General features: G+C 28.6%; 1 protein-coding gene across 5 annotated transcripts in view; it reads left to right on the top strand.

The window, feature by feature from the left end:
* bs (blistered) overlaps window positions 1-5,361 on the top strand; it is a 417,141-nt gene extending 411,780 nt beyond the window's left edge. For 4 of the 5 annotated variants that reach the window (XM_067045519.1, XM_067045520.1, XM_014417852.3 and 1 more), the window contains one exon: window positions 1,259-5,361. In XM_067045519.1, the coding sequence (XP_066901620.1) occupies window positions 1,259-1,458 (200 nt within the window). In that variant the 3' untranslated portion in view covers window positions 1,459-5,361. The remainder of the gene's footprint in view (window positions 1-1,258) is intronic. The other variant, XM_014417853.3, reaches the window with a different exon arrangement.
* Window positions 5,362-18,591: the final 13,230 nt, after the last annotated feature.

Here is an 18,591-nt window from a genome sequence, read left to right on the forward strand (position 1 = left end):
GGTCGAAACGTCGGCATAAAATAAATAAATATGGTTTTGTTTATTTATGTTGTTCTTTGCTGACCGCACCCCCCGACAAACTTCTCCAATTAATAACTAATTTTGTTTAGTCAAAAAGGAAAAAAAAATTAAAGAATAGATTTTGTACGGAGACTGCACGTTTGATTATATGACATTGGTAATTAGCCTACAAATGAAAGACATCTTTTAAATGAATTGTGACTAATCAATAATGGCCTAAGGGCCGAAACTTTGGTGAATTTAAGATAAACTGCTAAGAGTAAATTGGATCAATTGTAGTTTGTGTTATTATTAATATAAACCATTCTCAAATAATTAATTAATGAATATATTCAATTAGTAAATTAAAACTGAATATTTTACGGTTGTAGAAATTGAATTTGTCAAATAAACCTTTGTGTTTTAAAAGTGGATTCATTAACTTCTGATCGAAAACTCCTATTGGACTGTATATATTATTCCATCATTCTTAGCCACCTCAAAAAATTTACAGTTGTATTTTAGAGATGGCAATAAATACATAACTCTTATGTACATCTGCTGTATAATGCATTAAGGATCTTATTACAAGACAAATATGACAAAACGACGTTAACGTTTTATCTAGGAGATCTTCACGTTTAAAGATTTTCTTGTTATGAATTATTTATGTTATAATATATAGTAATATGTGTTTCAATTACTTTATAAATTAACTGAAAACATTAACATTCATATTAAGTGCTTACTTTGAACATATAGACAGGTTCGGCATCTTTCTTCTACAGTAGCAGTGGACGAACGGTCCTGGATTTGTTATTGATTCGCTTGTTTTTATTAATCTTAATTATTGTTATATGTAGATAGCTAAGGTCATTGGTCGAGCTTGCATAGACGTTTTGTTTAATGCCACCTCAAACAAACGAATCCAGTATTATCCCGAGAGCGTGACAATAGCACATATTTAGTTCCGTTAAGCAATTGCTACTGTGGAAAAACGATGCAAATCCTGTCTAAATGATGTAGGTAATAAATAACCTTGAACAGCATTTAATATTAGAGTTAAGGTTTATTATTTTTATGTTATTTGTTTTCACTCGACAAATAAAGAATTGTTGGTTTATTGCTATTTGAGAGATACGAGGTTTTGTTTATGAATCTTACAATTATATCACTTTACATTGTATTCTTATTTATATTTCGTGTCACTGCTTTTAATGAACATTTTATGTGAACGTTTTGCTTATGTTGTTGACAGGTTCGGTGGCCAGCACCAGTTCGGGATACCCAGGCGGCATGTACGGCGGACGGCAGGGGATGGTGTACGCCTCGCCGAGCCCCGGGCTTCCAAACGGGGGCGTCATCCTCTCGGTCGGCGGCGGACCGCCCTACATCACGATCCCGCTCCCGCTTGGCCTGTCCGCCCCCACTGACCTCAGCAGCAAGCAGCCCAAGTGATCTCTAGCAGCCTCCTCTACTTCCTTTTCTACCTTTCTTAGCTCATCAACTTTAGTCTAATAAGTCCTTGGTCGCTCAACTGACTTCTGAAGGGACGTGTTGAATGTATTTAATGGTGTCGCTTAAAGGAATGATGAACAACTAACCTTGATCACGAATCATTCATAATAGAGGTAAAGCGATGGTTTACCTGATGTATTATGTGATTCAGTTTATTTCAGAATATTATTTCCTATTTTTATTGAATAAATCCATGTAATGTATTGGTGATGGATTGTTTTAGTTATATAATCCAAAAGTACCAAACCTAGAAAATTTCAATTTATTTGTTTTCTGGTTTCCTAGCTAACAAAGATTGTAGCCAGTAGCGTACGCAGAAGGATCTGGGACCTCCCCTCCCTTTCCCCAAATATATGATTTTATCAATTCAGCAATTTTCTTTAAATAAACTTCATGCACATTTTATTCATAAGGCGTACTAAGTTTTGAACCTAGTACTTTCCACTTTCAAATTTAATCCCTGAAAACATACATAAAGCTGAAGAATATAATGCCATTAAACTCAAAAGAAAAAACAAATCATACATAAAATAATGTCAACAGTTTTTCAAAATGTATATACATCACTATGTTGATTTTTTTTTTCTTTTTATAATTTTCTATTAATATAATTTATAATACATATATCATCAATTATAATTAAAATGATATTATAATATTTATAAAAACGAAATATTATCACATTACTACAATTATGGCAACGCTTTCATAAATATAATTGAGAGAAAGTAAAAAAAAAAAGATATTATATTTATAATTCAATAATAACCTGTTATTAGAATAATCGTCTAATTGTCAAAATTAGAATTTTCATTTCATATATATTTTGAGTTCCTTCCCCCTGAAAAATATTCTGCGTACTCCTTTGTTTGTAGCCAATTTATTTGGCTATCTAATCATATATTTTAACAATATAATCTATATAATTATAATCTTACAGAGTTGTATTTTGTAATATAATTATTTGTTTGTCACAATAGTTAAATTTGTACAAAAAATGAGTAATGTGTTTAATTTTCAATACAACTAATTAAGTTGGATTGAATCGGTAACCTCCAATTGACATAAAAATTAGAGGTTCCACACCCATCCTTTACTTTGTTATGTTGTTTCTTAAAGGTTGTAGCAATTAAAGGAATGGAAATTCCTTCCAATATTTGATGTATTTTTAATATTTCTAATTATTCTTTTTGTGGTTGGGTTTAGTAAGTTTCCAATCTTATTGTATTAAGGATTTTATTTTTTTATGTGTTTTTATAATTTACTTTTTATTCTAACAATTCACTAAATTGTAAATCTTCACAGATTGTATCTATGAATTTTTTTATTTTAAAAGTAAAGAGAAAAAGTGATTTTCTTTTTCTTTTATTGAAATCAGCTGTTTTAGATTTTCATTAATTATTGCAATTTAAGATTAGAAATTGACTAACTCATAGGTTGTCTTTCATTTTAATTTCTGTACATCACAGATGTTGATATAATGGTACAGGTTAATTGTTAAAAAGTTAAGTATATAATAACTTGTGTCTGAACATTATGTACTTAATTTTTGTTTAAAATACAGAAATATTACTAATATATATCTATATATCAATATGTTTAAATAATTTTGTTTTTTTATCATATAAAAAAAAAATAGTGCACCTATTTTGCTTATCATTATCAACTGTTCTGTTTATTATTTTACTGCTGTGATTGTCAGTTGCAAAAAGTTATATGTTTGTAGTGATGACTTTGGGAAACTCCTAATTCTTTTCTTCTTATACTAGTACCAATATTTTTCATTTTAAGTTGACAGGTTGTTGTATAATCTGTCTTATAATCATTTAAAACATGCTTGCAAAACCCATTGGCAAATTAAACCATATTTTAAAATAAAATATTGTAGTACCTTTAGAACCGAAAACTCACTTATAAATGTGTTATAATAAATTGATTGGTTATTCTTTATGACTCATATGATGATCAATAAAATAAGGGTATCACATTGATATAAATAGATTTGATTTAATCTAAACTTAATTGCAACCTGTTTATTTGCTTGAATCTCTAACAATGAAACAAATTATCATAATTTAATATTTTATGTTATTAGGTCATACCATATGTATGTATTAACACCGAATTATCACAATTAATATTAATTATTTAAATTTAAACATTATTCTTAATGAGTATTACTCAACCCAGTATCTTTTAATATATAATCGATTTACTTATGTTTTCTGATAATATTGGTGGCACTGTAATATATGTTTATGAATAGAATAAGTTAGTTTATAGTGGTAAGAAAAGGAATAGAACCCTATATAGTGTAAGGGCTGTAGTAGAGATGAATCAAAGACTGCTTTATTGGTGATTTTAAATTTAACTCGTGCCTCATAACAGTTTGCTAAAGTAACTTTTAGTTTGTTTTGTTGATAATATCCACAGGATAATGAGCAAAGTTAACTTGCGTTATTTTATTATTAAGTTGTATTAATAAATTAACTACTTCTTATATATTAATTTTTATTTTGGATTGCTTATCTCCATGTCTATAGTGTAACAAAACATTATTCCTGAACATCATTTGGTAATTTTATTTTATTTTTTCCATCTTATAGAAAGATTAAATTTTCCTGGACTTATAGCACATGTATGATTGTGTAAATAAACATTATAAATTTTGACTGATTATTAAAGTCTGCTTTACATTTCATAGATTATTCATACCTAAATTAAAATTTAGGTTCATTAAGGATTGTTGATTAGTGAATTTAATAGCTCCTATTTTTATATAACTGATTATAGCAATTTAGACTGTATTTAATTTAATAAAAAAATTGTTAAGAATATATAATTTTTTTACAAGGTTATCTAGGTATATTTTAGTCAAATTTTTCGTAAAATGCAGTTTTTTAAAACTGTTTTATTGCAGTAGTTGTTATTATCAAGTTGTATTACATTTCAATTTCTTTTTGACTGTTATGAACATCACTTTAAGTTCAGTAATTGTTGATTCTCACACAAGTTGCACTAATGTTGTTATATGATTATAATTTTTTTTTTTCTCATAGTATTTTCTGTTCCTTACTCCATCTATATTTTAATGTCTTTTAGAGAATATTTTAGTAATTTTGAAGGGTCAGGACTTAGCAAAAAAAAAAAGAAATGAGAAGCTATATTTAAAAAATAGATTACATTCTTTAGCTCAACTTATGCCACAACAAATAAATGTAATTGTTCTGGATATGTGAACATTTTTGGTGTAAACCACTTTTACATATCTTAATACATTTTTTTATATATGTATTACCCATAATGACGGGGTATTAGCTAATTTTTAAGCTATTAAGCTGACCAAGTAATCCTTAAGTTTATGGCCTGGGTACACCGCTTATCAAGCCCAACCATCAAGATGTTATGATAATGTCTAATAGAAGCTTGATTTTCTTATGGTTGATACCAGCCTTTTTAAGTTGTCTGAGGTATATGAATTTTAATTTTGGTTATAATACTAACTGTAGAATAAGCAAAATATGTTTTCAATTATTTTATTTCTAATTGTTTAATTTAAATATAATGAAGTAATTATTGTGCTAATGATTTTTTAAATTTTATTTGGTGCTAACTAATTTAATGTTTAAACGATTTTAACCATTGAAAAAAAAATTGGAATAATACTTGAGATTTTATGTTATTTTTTTATAATGCTAGTCAAAAGTAAAAGCATTACATTGATTGATAACAATAAAAAAAATTTTTAAATAAAGAAAGAAAAATAAGTTTAATTCAGACAGGCTATGTATTTGTAAATACATAATTTTGTTAATTGTAAACTTCATTAAAAAAGTGCCATGCTATTTGTTATTTTGAACTTATTTATTAAATTTTTTAATTCAATTGTTGTTGTTATTAAACCTGATTTTAGTTGATAAGATTGAAAACTTTAAATGTTCATTATTGTTGAACTTACCAATTTTTTTTGTTATGATACATCCTTCCTCTCTTACAATCACCATCTATTTTTTAATAAATACATATATATGTTTTAGTCCTCTATTGTTGAAATAGCCGGAGCATTAATTTAGATCACCATAAAAATGCCCACTGCTATTGCTGTGTACTCTTGGAACTATTTATTGTTCAAATTGCTTACTTAAACATTGGTATGCTATCTACAATCTACAAAGTATCCTTGCTAGAAACTAATGAGAGTCTGTACAAATAGAAAAGAATGTTTCAAAATTATTCTCCGGCATATAAAATAAATAATACATTATAATCTTAGAAATTGGGTTTCTCTTTTTAATTATTGTTTTTGATATAAGTAACTATCAATATAAAAATATTTCACAATTTTTCTTTATAAAGTGATGTAATTTACAGTCAATGTTATCTATCTTAAAAGTTGTTTTGAAGCATTGTAGCTTGTTTTTTAGCTAAATATTTTGGCACTGGTCATGCTGTTGGTTTTCAATTTGAAAATCTTAGTAGTTCCTATTTATGCTCTCATACTTTCTTAATTTTGTTCGTGGCAGATATGTAAATATAAAAATACAATATGATGAATAGATAGTATAATGTAGTGATCATTTGGTGCATTCTTGCTTTTCAGATTGATATATTTATATCCTTACAATCATTTAGAAATGATAATTATGGTATGGTTAGCATTAATTATTTTTCTTTGATTATTATTAAAGTTTAAAAAAAAAAATCAGTTTATTGGTCCTATATTTTTGTTTAATTATTTCATTATATAAATAGGAATATAAAATATTATAATAAATAGAGAAAATGAATATTTTAAAATTTTATATTAGTATCTTTGTTCTAATTAACTGAATTTTACTTAAAATTATCCTTATTACAAATAATCTGTCCTTCTGAGTCTTTTGCTACATCTTTTGGTATTGGACACGCTGTTAGTTCTCAATTTAAAAATTTTAGTAGTTCTATTTATTCTCCCTTAATTAATGTTAGTGGCAGATATGTAAAATAAAAAACACAATATGAGGGATAGATATTATAATGTAGTGATCAGTTGTGCCTTTAATTTTGCTTTATTTATACCCTTAAAATCATTTAGAAATAATACTTAGAAGCATGGTTAGCATTCTTTTTCTTTGATTTTTATAAAACTTCAAATAATTTTAAAATTACCATTAGTTTGAAAACAAAATCAGTTTATTGATCTTATATTTTTGTTCAGTTATTACGTTATATAAATTGGAATACAAAATATTATAATAAATTGAAAAATTAAATTTTTTTAATGATTTTTACAAATAGATCTGTACGTATCTAATGGTCCTTAGGTTTTGTATTCAAAATTGAATAAATAGTATGATGACTTTTGTTTGAATTCTGAATAGTTGCTATTATAAAAGTTATAGTACTTTTTCAGGACGTCTAATATGACTTAATTATAGTTGACTAATATATGGATCAAAATGACTAATAATTTGGTTATCCATTCTATATAGTAGTGATAGTTCATTTTTAGTTATATTATGAAATTAAAATTAGTGACAAATACATAATATGGAATGCCCACAGGTATCTGACATGTTGTCTCGTTATTAATGCTCATATTCTTCAGTTAATTAGGATTTACTATCCTACACTTCACAAATTACATTTTCTTTACATTCTAAAGACTCTCCATAAAATTAACTATTAAAATAGACCCTTATAGAAGGTAATGGAGCCTAGAATTTTTTGGAAAGTCATATAAAATAGCCACAAATGAAGCTATGCTAAACTAATTTGTATAATTCATTATAAAACTGATTAAATATTCATGGATAAAAAATTAGTTAATAATTATTTATAAATACAGTATTAGTTAAGTTATTGTTAACATTATATATATACATTGGATATTCTAGAATGAATCATAAGTACAAGTTATAAGTATAGTAAATTACTAGTAATTGTTATTTCATGGGAAGACTAAACATTGACTAACAGCTTACTGGGGAAGTAATACAGTATGCAACTGAAAGAAACAGGTGCTTATTTGTATCTTGGAGGGAAACAGAAAAGTTTTCAATATTTATTATTACAAACAAACATAAAAATAATTACGAGGAGTCATGTACAAAAATAATTATGCATTGCTGTCATGGTGCCACACAGCTTCACTTTTACTCTGGATTATAGTTACAGGACATAGATGTCTTAATGTTTGCGTTTATGTGGTCCATGTATGCTCTTTCCATTAAACAGTCTCTAACTGAAATTGGACTTAGTAAAAAAAAATCTGGACAAAATTACTTAATTATTTCATGGGCCATTCATAATTATTTAAGAGTACTTAGGCCTGCCTCCCTAGGTCTGCATGTGTCGTTTGCAAGTGACACCACATGTATGTTTGATAAAAAGATATAAAAGGGAAAACATTGTTTTGGAAAGTCTTCAGTTAAACAGATTGAAGTTTTTAACTAACTTGGAAAACATCGTTGATAATTATGTATTTAATAGAAAAATTCAATTCACAAGTCTATTATTCTAGCACAAATAAATCGAAAATTGGTGATCTGAGGTGGAGGTTAATAAAGAAAGAAACTCCAAGAGAAAACTTACCACCAATAAGACTAACACTAGGGGTATTCATGATCTTTATTTTAACATGTTAAATGGAGAAATATTTCCTTCTTTTACCATGTTAAGACAATATAACATAAATTGGTTGAGAGTCTGTTAAATGGAGAATGGCGTCCCGCAACAGACCAGCTGAGCTCGTCACCGTTTTGTTTGATGTGTTAGGTTACTTGCTCGTAGTTTGTGTTTTGATAGTGTATCAGTATTGTTTTGGATGGTTTCATAACTAATAAAGCAATGTATGACAATAATAATAATGTAATGACAGTTGTCAATTAGCTCATCTTGTTTCCCTTCCTCACAAGTTAAAAGATCAACGAGGCACTCAGTGGCCAAACATTCACACAACTTTTACTTTTCACTCAATTTAGGCATGTTGTAATAAATTACTTTATTAAAAACATAAAAGTAAACAATAACATGACGTTTTTAAAGAAAAGGTTATAAAACAAGTTACTCAGAAAATCCGCTAGGATCTCTTATGCATTTACCATTTAGCATGACTTTAAATAGGGCTGCTCACAATCCTATACTTATAACACTTAACATGGTAAAACATTTTACATTTACCACAATATCTTGAATACCGCTACACGGGTGTCAGCGTGTTGACAGTTTCCTATGAAACCATCAAATGGTGCCTTGCTGTTTCACCATTTTTGAGCGGATCTCCTAACTACTAGGTCTGGGAATTACTCCCGGAAAGCTTCCTTTTTCCTAAAAAAGTTTGAAAAACTGATCTCTCTAAATAGCATTTATAGCTAAAAATCAATTTTGAGTATTACTAATCTCTTTCAAAAATGTTTCACCAAAATTTTGAAGCATGTTTCCAAGTATCTTGTTACCCAAGTTTTCCTCGAAATAACCCTAAATCATCTACATAGCTAGTATGTTTTACGATCGTATAATAATTCGTAGGCCAGATCTTCTTATTTCTCTATTTAAGACCAAGATTAAAGAGGAAGCAAGTTGTTTATTATCAAATTTTGCGATCAGCGAGTACCTTAAATTTTGATTTTGGTGAAATATAATAATGGAAAAATATATAAGTATAATATTTCTTGAGATATGAGAAGATGCAAAAGTGATTTCTGTGAACCGAGTGATTAACAGCAGTGAGAATAAATTTTGTGAAACAGTTTAAATTTAAAACAATTTAGAAATTGTGGAGGTACAAAATCTTTTAGGCAAATATTTTAGATGCGATCCGCACTGGTCAATATTAACTCACTGGCTAATTACTACAAGTTATTTCATCTTTACTTTTTAATGTTACTCTGTACTTAATATTGGTGAAAGGACTGATGGATTCTATTGTGAATAAATAGATAAATTTACACTTTTAATAACTCAATGAACTAATATTAGCAAAAGTGGAAGATTACATTTACCGCCTAATGTCTTGGACTATACTTCTTAGTAGATAGTATTGTTCAAGATTTTATAATTTCAAAATAAGAATTATGGTGTGAATAGATTTAATTATTATTATTAATCTTGCATAAAAAGCTCATTATATTTTCCAATGTATTTAAATAATTTTTTATTTGCCTAATTTTAGTAATAGGCCAATTACTCAATCATTTTTTTTATTTCCATTAGTTTTGTAAATATTTTAGGTCAATTAAAGACAATTTTTAATAATCATTTTCATTAATTAGAAAAATACTTATCTGTTTTTTAATAAAGATTTTTCATTAATTAGCAAAATACTTAGCTTTTTTTTTTTTTTAGAAATTCACGATAAAGGTTTTGATAACAAAATAAATGGAGATTTTGTTATCAAAACCAACAATATTAAATTTCATTGTTAAAAATATACAATCTCTAATATTTTCTTTGGAAATTAATGAACGGAACTTAGCTATTCTGAAAGAGTATATATTTTTCTTGCTTTCTTAACTAAATAGATTTAAAAGAGAGGCATAAGCGAATGAGAGTTGTCTGTCTTTTGCCAACAATGCTTATTTATTTTGTTCCAGTGCTATTCACATGTATTTATGAATACATTTCACAAAAATGTAAATACTACTTACAACCAGTGAATGTTCTGGGACTTATGATACAGCCTATATTACATCTAACATTACCTCCCTAGAATAAAAAATAATATAGTACAAGAGCCCAAGAGAAAAAAAAGGCAGTTATCTCACCCCAATTTTTGATTACTTTAATGAAAACTATGTATAATTAATAGTCAAAATTCATTAGTCTGCCAAGTATAGGAAGGGGGATTGGGGCGGCTGTTTCAAAGCGATAAAAAAAACTAATTTTTCATTCGGAGCTCTATATCTCAAAAATTAAGAACAACATAAGAAAACCTAAGAGGATGTCATTTATAGAAGAGCAAATTTTCTAAAATATGAGCCCTAATAGAGTTATTTACGTTAAATAGTTTTCGAGATACAGCTTTTTAAAAAGCAAAATTTCTTTAAAATCTTCTGAAAGATTAGTAGTTAGCTAATTTATTTTGAGAAATCTATATCTCAGGAACCATGAGACATACAGATGTCTATTAGCACTCAAATTAAAGCTAGTTTAATGGACTATAAATAGGTTTATCTATAATTATCTGTTAGCTCTTCATTTTCTTCTTATCCATTATGGTTGTTATCTAATATTTTGTTATTAACTTAAATAAACGCCTGGAATTAAAGCCAAAATATTGGCATTCATAAATATGTTTTAGTTATTGTTGTTATTGACCGCACCCTTATTAATTCTCAATTAGTACAAGATCCGGGAAGAAAAAAAGGCAGTTATCTCACCCCAATACATAGCTTTAATGAAAACTATGCATAATTACTAGTCGAAATTGATGAGTCTGCCAAGTATAGGTAGGGGGAATAAAAAATGGTACATAAGTACTATTGCAAAAAAATTTATAGTATAAGAACTATAAGAAGATTAAATCGGTAAGAGAGTACAGTTATATTAAAACATACTTCTCTTTACTAAATAAAGTGAAAGTAATCACGAAAGAAAAAACAATAAATATTATACAAATGAAAATCCAGGGAGTAAATATATGTAAAACAACAGAAATGATTTAAAATTAAATTCATGAAAAAAAATGAGAAATATACAAATGTATATTTGTACATATGTATATGTACTTACGTGTTTAATGAAATGAGGTTCGTAATACATAAAAATGAAAACTTTTTCAATATTAAATGTTTGTTAATTACAATGTTTTACCTTCGATTAGCAATCACTGACAATGATTTTATATCTACATTGTTCTCTAAAGAAAACCTAAAAATATTTTTTTAAATATATGAAAGTAGCTTTAAAAAAGTCTGTGGTGGAAAAAACTTGAGGTACCATGTTTTATGATCGAACTCCTCAAATATGTAAGTACAGTTAATTTCAATTCATTTAATACTGTTGTTTTACTGACATATTTAATTATTAACATGTAACAAGTCCTCTTTCTCAATTTTTAAACCAATTTCCGTTTTTTACATATATTTACTTACTGGATTTTTGGATTATTGTATACTATTTTCTTATTTCTCCTTCCATAATTTTAATATATTTTCAAATTACTTTTATTTTTTTTAAAATTATTACACTAAGCATTTTTTTTTCTTTGCTACTTATGTACCTATATTATCTCTTATCTTCTTGTTATTCTGTATTTTACTTTATATTTATTATTTTGTTATCTTGTTTTTGTTCTAAGCTCTTACGAAGGCCTGAGCCTCCGGCCGAAATAAATATGTTTTACTTATTTGTGTTTTCCACCGACAGCACACCCAACCATCTTAACCTCATAAAGGTTTGATTACAGGTTATTAATAATTCTTTGAGTGACTGTTGTTGCCAGGAGAGGTTGTTCGCCCCGACTTGTCAGTTATTAGATCATTTGTACAAGCACTGAGAGAGGGTGACAGCCCTTTGGGAAATTCTAAAGAGGGTGCTAAAAGACGGATTGTTCGATAAGTAGGGCGGCTCCTATTGTACTGATAGGGCTGGTCCCACCTATCTCAGGGCCCTCCTATCTAGGCCGCCCTTTGTGCCCTTCCAAAATCCATTACCTACTGCCGTCTTGCCCTAATTAAAAAGTAATCAGCGACTTTAAAAAGGGCCCATCACCGGGGAATAAGTTTTAATAGGTAACAGTCTATTAAAACTCTGTCGCTCTTAACCACTTATTTTTTAAATATGGTCACTTCTGACTCGATTAGTTTCTAGTGCCGCAGATGTACCACATTTTAATAATGAAAAGAAAAATAAAGGAAACCCATTTATATCTCCTAGCTATTAATGAAAATTTTAAAAATAAATCAAGAAGTTGAAACATTGTACACGTGTCAACCAATATTACTGGCCAACGTCCCCAAGGGTTGGCGAAAGACTGTCTTGATAGTTGTTAGACTATCTAAACGACTATCAATGATATTGCTAAGACACAACTTTTCCCCAAAAGTCTACTGAAATGGCCTCAACAAAATTCGTAAAAAGTAAAAAAAAATCTAGAATTAAATTAATTTTAAATTATTAAAAAGTAACTATTTTAAAATTATTAAAAAAAAAATGTCTAAATCATTAAAAAATAATTATTTTTAAATTACTAAAAAGTAATTATTTTTACTTTACTAAAATGCAATTAGTTAGAGATTTCAAAAAGTAATCATTTTTAAATTATTAAAAAGTAATTATTTTTAAATTATTAAAATGATTTATTATTAATGTAATTTCCAATTTCTAAAGTAAAATATTATAAGAGAGCGCGGTGACACTATGGTAAGGCACTATGCTACAAACTCCAAGGATCCGAGTTCGAATCCGGCTGAGCAGAAAATTCTTTTTTGTTATACTGTAGCCATGAGCCAACCCTGTGGTTTCTGAAGCCCTTCTGGGGTCTACCCAGTCTCATAAATTGGGTACCATTAATCGGGTAAAAATCTGGCGGTCGAGCGTGATTCAGATCAAATCTCATCACTGCACAACCGTTGGTCTAGTAACAGTACTGCCTTAAAAAGTACTGAACCCTTGATCCTTTATGCGTTGTAGCGGTACAGAGTTTATTTTATTTTTTAATTATTATTGCATTAATTTTTAAATATTAAAGTAAATTCTTCATAAATTTCTTTAAGTTATTTAATGACCAATAATTAAATGAAAATAAAGGAATATGTTAGTTAAAGTAAGAAGGCAATTAAACATAAAAACTTTTAAAAGCATTTTATAAGCTTCTTAAACAATTTACTACACTTACAGCCACTGGAAATTCCATTTTGAAGTTGGAATTTGTCAATAAACCAATAACTGAATTCTTGTTTTACTGGAAAATTCCACAAACCACTTTTCATTTTTCTTCATAATATTTCTTTTAAGCTTTCTTTCTTATGATAATAATTTTCATCTGGTTTCTAATTCACAATGCAGACTCAAAATTTTTGAATAATAATAACCAATGAGAGTAATCATAATAATTTAATTATGAAAACAATGTGTTTGGTAGGTTGATTGAGCCAGGAATAAAATTCGTGAATAAAGAACATTTGCGTGTTTAAAACACATTTTATTTTATATCTCTGATTCTATGAAAGTAGAAAAATGAATGACTATTTTTACCTAGCGGAATAAAAATCTAATGTAAGCAAGGTTTTCTGTAAAACTGGCATTTACTCTACAAAAATCTTTAGAATTGTTACTATTGTATTTAACCAATACAATTTTTAAAAATGAATACATATTTTCATACATTCATAAATACATGATTAATATATTCATAATGTAATATTACAATATTTGAACAGACATTTGGCTGTCTTAATTGTTGCTCGACTACGGCGAAGCCAAAAGGAGGTTAATGTGTTTAGGGGAATTACATAACTTGCTTATTGGTTGGCTTATAAGCATTTTTAAGCAAACAACTCTACCAATTTTTAAGTTTGATGATTCAGATTATTCAATGAGATCTCGTGATTCTTTTGAATCTATTGGACAACAAAATATTGACATTAAATCTGTCCTTCAGTTACTTTGGGCTATTTTTTGAGCGATGTCTCAAGTTTCTCAATAATATACCAAGAGTGTGTCAAACAGCATGAGCTCAAAATATGAAGATATTTTATTTAGTGACCATCTTAAATAATTGATGGCTCCAAGTGGCAGAGCAGCAGATATAGTCAACACACGGACTACTATACTAGAGAGTATGCTTGCTAATACTTATACTATTACAATACTAGAAGTATGTTACTCCACATCAATATTAGTAGAGAGGATGGAAAAGAAATTTGTATTAAATATTTAATGTGTATTAGTTATGTCAAACACTTTTAAAGACACTGTAGGAAGATTTTTTTTTATTTCTAAGCCTCATGAGTGTATACGGTTTTATATAAAGAGGGAGAGGTAACAAGACGTATCACAGTTTCAATTACAATTACAGTTATAGTTACAATTAGTTGTTTCAACATTAGATCAAGTCGTACAATGATGAATAATGCTACACATCCTTAATAATCTACGTTGAAACAGAACCACAGTCAAGTAAACAATAAACCAGTGACATATTCAATCCTAAACTAACTGTACAAAGTTTCCACTTCTGAACTGACAGCTATCATCAAAGACATTGGACACATTCATGCTTGAAAGTTGCGATACCACCTAAGATTCGATACTCCTTACCATAAGATACTTTAACTAAGGGATACATAAGGGAACTGCCGTCGAATAAATGAGTTTTACAAAATTAATTTATTTTTGTACCTTAATTTAAAATAGGGGAAAATAAAAAAATATATATATATATTTTATTTCCTTTATCTGCCTTCCTACTGGCATATTCGGTGAATGCGAGAGTTCTGACCAGAATTAAGCCAAGGTTGACCAAGGAATGAGTGTTAGAGTTAATGTATCGTTCATACATTTCATAATTTTATTTTATAAACAATTTTAACTCTTTATAATGAAATAAGGAATTTCAAAAATGATGCACTATAATTGGTTCTCGCACGATAATAGTCAAATTTAACAGAATACCTGAAAAATCATTAAAATAAATCTATTTCAGGCATTGGGGGTTTTAAGTAGAAAGTTTTATTATTTTCACATCAATACATGTTTTGGAGGGTGCTAAACATGAATTTGTGGCTTGCAACCTATATTTATTTTCCCAAAGGGAAATGGTTTATTTAATAAGTAGTGCTGCCCATATATATTGGATTGCTATAATACTCAACATACTTATTGTTCCTATTAGATATAAAATAAAAACTAACATGAACAGTGAGTGAGTATTGTATAATCATAAACTTGAAAAAATCCCGGATAGGGCCGGACTCGCAACCTTTGAGTTGGCAGACAGGTGCATTACCATGCTGCTACCGTCACCACCGAAAAACCTAATAAGTATTATTAAATATCCTTAGAGATAATTGCTATGAAGGTGATAAAATTAAAATTTAAAAAAAAAATCACAAACTGAACCTTCCTTTACATTTTTCTCCTATACAGAAACCTTGCACCACCAACTTACACACAAAAGTAAATTTGTGTAAATTTCCTAATTTTGGAAATCAATAATTTTTTCGCCATGGTTATCGTTTAGGAGCATCTCTTAATCCAGAGAAAATCCAAACAATTTTATTTTTTTCCTTATCACTTATCACTTAGATAACCACCAAACTTATGGTGTGGATGGAATGTAAGCAATTGGGAACGCAGGGATCTGGAAAGGTTTATGATAAAGTTTTTTTTGGACGCTGATTCTCATCTTTAACTTTTCTGTCAGGACCCTTTTACTGTCTTCATCGGCTGGACTTACATTCCATCCCACATTTCGACAATAATAGAAGCTATTCGAATATGTATGTGTTATGTGCAAAAGAAAAAAATTATATTTTTATGGCGTTTTTTTTTTTTACTTCTAAAAATAAATTTAAGGAGTTAATGTTGTAATACGTGTTCAGTCGACATGTTCCTGATGTTGAAACACTGGAATTCGAAATTTGTCACGACCGCAATGCATCAGGTTGCTGTATATTTCATGTATAGGTATTTTGAAGTAAAAAACATATGATGCAGTAATTCTAGTGGTCGTAGATAATTGTATGTTAGTGAATAATACTTTGTTATAATTATTATTACTTAGAATACAATATTTTGTTTCATGTAAGAGATGCAAGTATTATAGCTTAACTGTGAACTTTGTGAAACTGCCTCAAAATATTTCGAGAATTAGACATTGATTTAATGAGTATTTGTTTAAAAATAGGAATTGTATCAGCCATTGATGATGACTGACACTTATATCCATCATGCTACTTATTACCACCAGCTTGCAAGTTGAAGGACTTATTAAGATGACATTAAAGAACCGTCATAGAACATAAGCATATGCGACATTTGGACTATTCAAGAATGGCGCGTGTCAGAAGACATACCCCCATATGCTCCAGATGGTCGAGAAGGGGACGGCCTAGTGACCTGCTTGGCTGTGGGGCTAATCCAATAACCGCGAAATCTGGGTAACAGCTCATAACATCGATTTCACGGCAATAATTGTTGCTTTAGCGCGGAAAATAGTATTAGAATTACATAACACTCTCCACGCTCCGTTGTTATCTGTTGGTGGCAACGTTATGCGATGGTCCGTGTGCGGCCGGGACTTGCGGCTCAGCTCTACAATGCTCATTACCCAATGATCACCAAACGTGACTGCGGAAACTGTTGCTATTGTTACTGATGTAGTATTTTATTCATGAACTTTAATTGCTTCAGTTTATTCTAAAATATGCTGTAGATATGTTAAATCTATTGCAACTAAATGGCCTCTTTTTTGCTGTGTTATCCAGATCTCCATAACTACCTTAAGAGTTCTCTTCCCTCACTCAAGACTAGGATCTGCATAGAAGACACCAGAAACAACATAACAGACCTGCCTTCAGAATCCCTATTGCCTTGGCACTTTTCCGGTCCTTTCCTCATATTTTTCCATTATATATTTTATTCATTCATAGAAATCGAGATGAAAACAAATCTTATCACCGTATGCCAATTGTGAATTTATTTTTGTTTTCATAAGCAGAAATAATATTTTAAGATGATTTATAAATATGTTATTTGATCATTATCCACAATGGTTATCAATTAAAACATAATATGCATTTTTATATGCAGGTTATCAAGGTTTATAACTCGATTCATTCAAACTTTTGAGGATATGTGAGTAGTTACTTTAAAAAACAAGTAGCAGAAAGGAGTAAAAACAAGCGAGAATTAAATTTGAAAAATCACCTGGTGTTTCTACATTTCGATATGCTATGCACAACGAATTCTGATTTTTTAATTATGAACATATCTCTTTAGCAAAACAATATTATAAGAAAAAAATTAATTGTATAAAAACATAAGTATTTATGAAATTAACCGCTAACAGTAATATGGAAATGAAATTAATGGATGTATAGATAATTCAAAATTAGGAATACTAAAAAAGTAAAATGACAAAGTTATTGTCCTAAACATAAATAAGGATTGTAATGTAACAAGTAAAAAACTTTGAATGAGAAAAAAAAGCTAATATAATATGTATGCATTTAAATAGAGAGATGATTACATGAGGAAAAAAAAAGATTTTTATTGAAATCCAATTGACAAAATAATTATAATGAAATAAAATAGTAGTAATAAATACACAATCCTTTTGTAACGTCATTGTAAATATATAAATGAATGTAATATATCTATAATACATTCATTTATATGACTAATGTAAAAAACATCTCAGATTTGGAAATTTCAAAACCAAGATTAATTAAAATTTTGCTACAACATCCTTTAGTCAAGTTTCTGCTATTTCAAGGTCAAAAATTCTTCATGATCATTCTTAAGCTATAACTGTTATGGAGATGTTGACTTAGTATGTTTAAAACGATTACAAATTATGATTAGAAAAGTATTTTTTCTTGAATTTGTTATTTTATTTAAAAAAATAATTTAAAAACACATTTTGACTGCTGATTCCCAGTAGGAGACTTTATAACAGTGAGTACATGTTATACTTTATAAACGTTCTAGTTGTTAATATAAATAAGCTTTATATTGGACCAAATTATGATTTTTAGTTCTGGCTTTTTTTTCTTTCTTCACACTAGAAAGTAATCACTTCTCGTCTGCAAATATCGTCCAAACCATTTGTTTGTATTCTTGGAACAGCAGCCTTTTTGCCTTCGGTTCGTTTTCGCAGATCACAATGCAGCCCGGCTCAAGGCTGGTGCTGGGTCAGCTTCTGGATGCAGCTGTGGCTGGCATTCCAGGTTTTGTTCATCCTCATGTTTTCAATATATTTTTGATTTATATTAATTATTGCTAAGAAAGTGAAGTACTTGTATTCCGTTGAATAAAGTGATAAAAGTAATAATTTTAGTTTAATTTGAAAGAATCCACTCAAAGAAAATTGTCTTCAACAATAACTGATAAATTAAAAAAGTATAAATAGGCTGTATAATTACTGTA

This window comes from Halyomorpha halys, unplaced genomic scaffold (assembly GCF_000696795.3).
Source record: "Halyomorpha halys isolate HHAL.00 unplaced genomic scaffold, Hhal_1.1 Scaffold170.1, whole genome shotgun sequence".
In the NCBI taxonomy this organism is placed as follows: Eukaryota; Metazoa; Arthropoda; class Insecta; order Hemiptera; family Pentatomidae; genus Halyomorpha; species Halyomorpha halys.